General features: G+C 36.3%; 1 protein-coding gene across 1 annotated transcript; it reads left to right on the plus strand.

The window, feature by feature from the left end:
* The first annotated feature begins 1,057 nt into the window (after positions 1-1,057).
* Positions 1,058-3,515, plus strand: LOC113295427 (zinc finger BED domain-containing protein RICESLEEPER 3-like). The gene is made up of 6 exons (XM_026543767.1): positions 1,058-1,526; positions 1,724-1,864; positions 2,039-2,405; positions 2,511-3,087; positions 3,250-3,396; positions 3,492-3,515. The coding sequence occupies exons 1-6, from the start codon at positions 1,058-1,060 to the stop codon at positions 3,513-3,515; spliced, it is 1,725 nt and encodes a 574-aa protein (XP_026399552.1).
* Positions 3,516-8,401: the final 4,886 nt, after the last annotated feature.

Genomic DNA, 8,401 nt, shown 5'->3' on the forward strand with positions numbered 1-8,401 from the left:
CCAATTTAGTTCAATCCTGTAATTTGAGTTAGAGTTCCATTGCTTACTTTTTGTTTAAATATCATTCAGGGTCTGGCTCTGTGGATTTTCTACAGTTGCTCAACCGTGACTTATCATTGAAAGTTTTATATTATTTGTAATTTTGTATGAACCAGCTGATGTTGTTCGGGCTTGTTCTGTTTCACACTCTTGGCGCAAATTTGGTGAGTATAGTTGCCGTAGGTATTTAATTTTTCTGTATGCATTCACCTAATTTACTCTCTTTTTAGTAGTTATGCTATGACATGGTTAAACTGTAGGTAATGTGGTGCAATACATATGAACTAGTTTATGGTTGGTTTAAGAAATCCAAGCCTTAAGGTTTGATAAAATATTTTTAGCCCAATTAGAAGCAGTAATACACATCCAAGGACGCAACTTATGAACAAAATACGTAGGTATTGGATGTTTCACTTAGTATTGGGATAGTTATGTTTCCACTAATACTTATTCATGAACAATCCTTTCTTCAACTTGTTCTTATGTTTTCGTCTACTTTTTTTTGGTTAGCTTATTTTTTTCTTTGTTGATCGGTCCATGACTCCATTCGTATATACAAGGCCCCGTCTGTTTATGTACAATCCTTTTAGATCAGACTGTGAAATGATCTTTATTTCATCCGCCTATCATGTGTATTGATATTGGTCGATTAGAATTCTGAATGATCTTGAATGTCTTGTTTGACTTTTTTTTGGTTTTGAAATCATAGTGATTATGATTATTTTGATTGCAAGCGCTATATTTTGCATACATTGCAAGTTTGCAACCTTTGATTTGCTAGGGATCTTCTGTTTGCAGGATTACATTAAACTTGCATTGACTGGTCAATTGGAGTCTGTTGTTGTTTCATTTTCATTCCCTAGTTTATGTTTATGTAGCTTGAGACATCCTTAATGTGAATATGTGATTGTGCATATTTCATTTTCATTCCCTAGTTTATGTTTATGTAGATTGGAGTAAGTAATGACTAATTTATGAGTATTTGACCTATTCTTTGTGGCTTCATCCAGGTTCTAGGATGTCAAGTGTACAAGAACATTACAACGATGTTGTGATTAGTGACGGTGCGGCGGATGATGATGTTGAGAATCTTGAGATGCTAGAATCTTTGAATGACTCTGCAACTGTTGGTTGTGCAACTGCACCCGTTTCAGCTGAAAAAGAACATAAACTTAGATCTGATGTGTGGGAGTATTTTGATCTCGTTAAATGTCAAGATGGAACAAAGAAGGGAGTGTGCAAGGCTTGTAGAATTGGATATAAATATGATAGCCAGAGAGGTGGAACTTCATCTATGAAAAGGCATAAGTGCCTTAAGCGTGACTCTCAGGACATAGGGAAGATGATGTTAACTGCAAAGAATGGCCAGCTGTCTTCTTGTGTACGTACAATTGATCAGATGAAACTGCGCTGTCTCTTTACCGCATTACTCATTGCAAGGAATGTCCCATTTTCTTTGGTGGAGTGGAAAGAATTTAGGGACATATGTGCTTATTTGAATGAGGATGCTAAACCAATATCAAGGAATACTGGGAAAGCCGATATTCTCAAGAAACATAAAGAACAAAAAGAAGTTATTCGAAACAGATTGAAACTTGCTCCAGGTATGTTTTGTTTTATACTTTTATGTATTACGAGTAATTGATTAGTATGATGTGCTGATGTGTATGACTTAACCTTACAGGTAGGATGTGTCTAACATCAGACATGTGGACATCTGTTACTACTACAGGGTACATAAGCTTAACTGTGCACTTTCTTGATCAAAATTGGGAGTTGAAGAAGTATCTTTTGAACTTTTGTGAACTTCCACCACCTCATACAGGTGATCACTTACTTGAGTCTTGAGATCTTTTATTTTATTTGCATGTGATATTATATTTAAGTATGTATTCTGCTCAAATAACTTATACAGTACTACTCAGTTGCTAGTGACCTGTTTTTTTCTTTTATAAAAACTCTTGGAGATAACTTACTGATGGGCTTGTTGCTGTTGTAGGTGAACACCTTTCTGACAAGCTATTTTCAATGATAGATGATTGGGGAATTGAAGACAAAGTATCCAACATCACCTTGGATAATGCCGCAAATAATGGAGCTTGTGCTAGAATTATGCAGAGTAGACTTGTTGCAAAGAAGATCCTTTTTAACAAGGGAAAATACTTTCATGTGCGTTGTTGTGCGCACATCTTAGCTCTTATTGTAAAAGATGGACTTGTGAAGATTGATCCAGCTATACTTAAGATAAGAAAGTCAGTGAAGGCCCTTAAGAAGTCCCAAGTAAGAAAGCAAAAGTTCTTGGACATTGTTAATACTTTAGGAATGTCTGCAATAAGAAGAGGTATTCGTCAAGACGTGAAAACAAGGTGGATTTCCAGTTTCCACTTTTCCTTTGTTATACATACAATTAGAGAAATGTATTATTGTTTATAATATTACTCTCACTGAAACTGAATGTTTGTTTTATACAGGTGGAATTCAACTTATCTTATGCTAGATAGTTGTCTTGTTTATAAAAGTGTTTTTGCTCATTTGAAGGAGGTGGATCCAGACTATAAAGACTGTCCAACTGATGAAGAATGGGAGCAAATTGAAGTAGTCACGAAGTTTCTCAAGACGTTTTATGATCTCACTACTTTATTTTCCGGTAGTAAGTATCCTACTTCCAATCTTTATTTTGAAGGAGTTTGTCAAGTCCAAGTGTTACTAAAAAAAGAAAGCACAAATGAAATTGAATATATTAGGGACATGGTAAAGGAGATGCAAATTAAATTTAACAGTTATTGGGAGAACTTGAGTCCTATTTTGGCTATGGCACTTGTGTTAGATCCTAGATTGAAACTGAAGTATCTAAACTTTGCTTACTCCAAGTTGTATACTGATGTAAGACAATTAGAAAGAAAAGTTGATGATGTGCGTGAAGATATGAAAAAACTTTATAATGAGTATTACACATTGTCAAATTCAAGAGCTTATGTCACTGGAACTCAGAATATGCTGTTTCAAAATGGTGGGAATTCTACCCTCACGGGAAGTGAATGGCTCCAGGTAATTTTAAAGATTACTTTTTACTTATGAAGTACATGTGGTCTTGTATTATTTTCTGTTTTAACCAAGTGGGTTTCTGAAGTTGTTTGGTAATTTTTTCATAGAACATAACTAGTACCTTACACTACAGAACTGCACTCACTTCTTGCTTGTTTCATGCAGGAATATGCTGCAACACAGGAAAGTGGTGGTGATATGCAATCTGACTTGTCAGAGTTGGATCTCTATCTATCTGAGAAATATGGATGTTCTTTAGATAAACCATTTGATATCCTAATGTATTGGAAGGCCCATGAACATCGATTTCCAGTACATTCAAGAATGGCGGGGGATATTTTGTCAATTCCTATTTCAACCGTCGCTTCAGAATCTGCATTTAGCATTGGTGGAAGGGTAATTGATAGATTCCGCAGTTCCTTATTACCTGAAAATGCCGAGGCGGTGATAACTACTCGTGATTGGATTTATGGAATCGGTAAGTGTGTCTGACTAAGTGGTGTTGTAACTGTTGTTGCTGGTCAGTTGGTGCATAAGTCATTAATTTTCCATTTAGGTGAATGTCTAAATTTCATATACAACTTTGATTGTTTTTATCCATATAGGAAAAGAAGATTTGGATGAGGACAATGGAATCAGTGGAGAAGATGTGTTAGGATTTGAACTTGGTATCGTGGAGGACGGGGCAGTGGAGGATGGGGATGTAAGTTCTTATGCGTCTAATTAGTATGCATAGTACTTCTTCGTTCTTCAATATAAAGCGGGGTAATTATGCAAATTCCATATTTTTGACTTGATTTGTTTTCTTTTTTGTTTCATTTATTTTTCCTTCAAATTACAGATTCTTATTGAATAGTTGGAGCAACTCAATTCAAAGATAGACATGGAAAATGAGAATGTTTTTTTGGACAGGAGTTACTTATCAAACTATCAAAGTGTCTCCAAATTTTGTATAGAAAATATAGTGGAGATGTTTTTTGGAATCTGATAGTTGTCACTGTTTTTTGATTAACCACAATATATATTTTGTGCAGGAAGTGGTTGTTAATATCTTTATTGTTGGAGTCTTGGAGACTTCTTGTCTTACTCTTGAAGGGTATTTTTCTTTGTTCAACTTCAAGACTTCACTGTTAGTCTGTTACTGAATCAACTGAAATGATACTGATTACTGATGAAGTATTAGACTACTAATGATCAGTAAGTATAATTTATGAAATTGTAATTGTGTTCCTTCAGAAAATATAATTTATGAAAATGTAATTGTGTTTTTTGTAAATATAATTTATAATTTATAAGAGTATTGTTAAGTTTTGGTGTGAAATTGTGAATGTGGCCGGAAATGGATCAGAAATCGGCTTCCGGCGAGTTGAATCACCAGAAACGGGCTAACCCGTGAACCTGCAGGTTTTACCCGTTACGGGCACGGGTTGAACAAATGACTACCCGTGAATAATATCAACCCGCAGGTTTTGACCCGTGTTAACCCGAACCTGTGTAACCCGTTACGGGCCAGCCCCGACCCGCCCGTTTGCCAGCTCTATAACTAACTAATCCCCGAGCTAATCAAAATTGCTACTCCCTCAGTTTCTAAAAAATAGGCTTGTTTTGTTTTCACAAAAATTAAGAAAACTAATCACTGGAACTATTTTTTCATGTATTTTCCTAATCTATCCTTTGGTCCCCACTCATCTGTTATTAGAGAAAGATGAGAGAGAAGTGGTCCCTTTTTTATATTAGGAGAGAAAATGGAGAAAGAAGTGATCCCTTTATGGATATAGTAGTAAAATCATAACATTTGACTTTCCACGTATGGAAACAAGCCTATTTTTTTTGACATACCCAAAAAAGAAAATCTGCTTATTTTTTTAAGAAATTGAGGGAGTAGTATATAGGCTTTTGTTAAGTTGTAGAACTGAAAATCAGTAAACTTCTCGGGTGCCCGCCCGTATGTTGTATTGGATAAAGGTGAGATACGGAGCTTCATTTACGCACCTGATGTCGATGCACGTTCGGACCCAGATGGACCCTATCTACTACATGAGCAAGAAGCCCCTCCTTTATGCATCTTTAGTCTTTACCAATAGGAATTTTACAGTGAACTTATTTATACTGGGATGGAGGGGCATCTGATTAGGCTAGAGCAAAACAAGAATGATAGTTGTTCTCCTTCAATAAACACAGGAAATTTTGGGATTACGTTAAGGTTAAGATCAAAAATTTGACTTAAGTGCAGAGGTCCATCTGTAGCAAATTGTATTAGTGGGTCAACATATGTAAGATTTCAAAAATTATAAGATCATCAGCAACGTTGTACTATGCTGCTATGCAGACCATGTAGAGGAATGGCGATGTCACACACATGCATATTCTTTTTCATCGGCCATTATTATCTTCTTTCATTTTTGTTAGTAGATAACTAGATATCAATTTACCGTAAGAAAATCATTAAGGTGAGGGCCCGTATAAGATACGATTTGCCTATAGTACTAAAGGGACCACTCTGAATCATGTGTTTTTTCTGATTTTTTACCTAACAAAACAATCAATACACAGAAAATTCTCTCTGATCACATTCTCTGCAAAAGAATGGAGAAATAGATACATCATTCAATTACGACCATCAAGTTAGTTTTAACTCGTAAACTATCTAATTGTTACTGTGTTAAACGCCAGATAAATTAGTTATCTATCAGAATGAAGAAGGTAGAAGAAACTTGTTCATGACATAAACAATCTCATTCATTCTAAGACATGTAATGATTATGTTATGTGAGTAGAATCTTTGACATCATCCTACTATTTAATTAATTAGCATTCGTGACTAAATTAATTAAATATTGCTTAAACATATTTTTTGTTTAAGCGAGAAACTTTATTGAGCATATTCCAAAGCTTATGGCTAGGAATAAGAGTAGGAGAATGGTCCACTGATATTTTAACCTGTACAAAATATCCATTAAAAAACAAAAAAAATATCAACAAGAAAAGAAATTAACGCGGACACAATGCAAAATTTTGGGTCATGATGAATCACCTCAGTCGGTTTTCATGGAGATATTTTTCTATACCTTTATAAAGGATCAAGTGATCTGACATTTTATACCCAGTAGTATTATTAGGTCAGCAGGCGAATTCACAGAAAAAGTCATATATTCCCTTGCGATTTCTTCTCTATTAAGTTATTGGCCTTTTGATATGTCGACCTACGAACCTCCAAAGGTCTATAGTGTTTTTCCGATACCAAGTGTTGTCTAATATTGTACAAATTTGATGAATCCAAAGTCAAAAGGTTATTTACGCGTTACTATTAGATTTATCATCAAATGACACAAAGCGTAAATTGATCCATATCCAGGGAGTTGAGAAAAACTTTTTCACTCATAACTCCAGGATTACTTAGTGATAAGACGAAAGAGAAAGTGATAGTATAATTCACGTTTAGGAGTTGCTAACTATAAATGATAATGTTATTTATTGGAAATGAGGGACACGAGATTCCTGATTATTAAAAATCATAGCGTGGAGCACTCTCTCCGCTCTCTCGTTCACCTGATTTCTCCTTCTTTTTTCTTCTAACGGTTATTTTTGGCCGCTTTTTTCCTGTCTTTTCTTCCCAAAGTCTCTCCCAACGGCTCTTTCTCGTCGCCGTTACCCTGGTTATTGACGGTTTCTTCTACATCAGAAATTCTGATCATATCTTCTAACTCTCTCAAGACCCAATCATGAATACTACCCAAAGAAATCACATTTGCAGCTGTAATTGCATCACACAAATCACCAAACTCACTCAACTCACATAAATCACCTATTCCGGCAGTAATAATCAATTCACTATAATCTCATCTGATTTCCCATTCCTTTCTATTGGAAACTACAACCTTAATTCTATTATCACGGACGACCTTCAAACTTTTGCTTCCTCAAGACAATCTATAAACTCTCACCATCCAGGTGTGTGTGTCCTCTCTGAGACCCTTCCTCATTCTAGTTTACCTCAATCTCCGCCTGTCAATATTGGGAAGTTATACAACAAATTTGGTTCAAATGTTCAATGGAACAACCTATATCCAACATCAAACTTGGCTGCTCAAACTCAATGTCAAGTTTACATCTTCAATCACAATTTGCTAAACGAGCTCAGACAACTCTCCCTGAAACTCTACACTATGATAATATCTTTGATCATGGTTCTATAGCTATACTCAATCAGTTTCTACAAATTCTATGCAATGGCTATACCATCTCTTAATGTCTGATTTATCTACAAAATCTAAGCAATTTCTAGCTACCAACGAACATCATAAAAACAATGCAATTTCCTCCCTCATTACCCACACACCCACTTATCACTACAAAGAAGTTCTTTTACTAAATGTGAAACCAAAAATCCATATATGTTTTATAACCCAAAGCAATAACAGAAAGCAAATAGTTCATTCAACATCCAAAAAAAAGAAAAAAAAGTTGTTCTTTATGATTGTGGGAAAGATCATTCACATTCACAACCAGGATACCCACCACAGAGCCCTAAAACAAAGGATTTCATAAATTCAAGTCACTCACCAACTCCTGTTGCTGCTGCCGAGTATGACTTCGTGTCCCCCTGCTAATACTGCGAGTCTGACTACGAGTCATTCGCCGAGTTGGCCTGTTCGTCCTGCCACGACTTCCTCCTCAGCCTGCTCAGCAGCTGCACCAGCAGAACCTTGAGAAGGCATCTCCTCGGCTTGTGGATTAGTGGCTGCTTGACTAGTATCGACAAAAATAGCACGACCAATCTGACCAGTTGCAGGACAAAACGCATCAAGAACAGGGAAATGCATTGGCTCACTCTCACCCCATGGCTTAGCAGCCAATTGGCGAACTTTGGCTTGAGCATCAACTGGCAAAGTAATGGATTGAAATCCAACCCTACTCAATCCAGACACGAGAAATCGATCAGCAACAACAACAACTCCTTCATGCACTTCAAATAGGCCAAAGCGTGGATGATATGCATACAGGACCCAATCATCATCATCAGATCCATGTCGTTTTGGTTTCCTCTCGGGCTCAGTATTTTCTGCAGCACCGCTTCCTCCTCCATGATGGGTAGCACCAGGAATCCTACAACCACCTTGTTCAACGCTCAATTCAGGCCTAATAAACGGATTATTGGTACTCTGACTCACCGGAGTTCTTTGATTAGCCTTGAATAATTCTTTCAGTTTTTCCATAGGCGAATCAAGCAGCAACTCATGCACATTACCGGGAGGACAACAGTGCAACAATCTCTCAGTTTCTATCTTCGCATCTATGTTATGTTGCATATCTTACA

Source organism: Papaver somniferum, chromosome 7 (assembly GCF_003573695.1).
Source record: "Papaver somniferum cultivar HN1 chromosome 7, ASM357369v1, whole genome shotgun sequence".
Taxonomy (NCBI): domain Eukaryota; kingdom Viridiplantae; phylum Streptophyta; class Magnoliopsida; order Ranunculales; family Papaveraceae; genus Papaver; species Papaver somniferum.

Excerpts from the sequence above, each read along its gene's own strand:
- LOC113295427 (XM_026543767.1), top strand. The coding sequence starts at position 1,058 with ATGTCAAGTGTACAAGAACATTACAACGATGTTGTGATTAGTGACGGT. Across the intron at positions 1,527-1,723 it reads GAAAGAATTTAGGGACATAT|GTAGGATGTGTCTAACATCA; the intron begins GTGCTTATTTGA and ends TTAACCTTACAG. Across the intron at positions 2,406-2,510 it reads CGTCAAGACGTGAAAACAAG|GTGGAATTCAACTTATCTTA; the intron begins GTGGATTTCCAG and ends TGTTTTATACAG.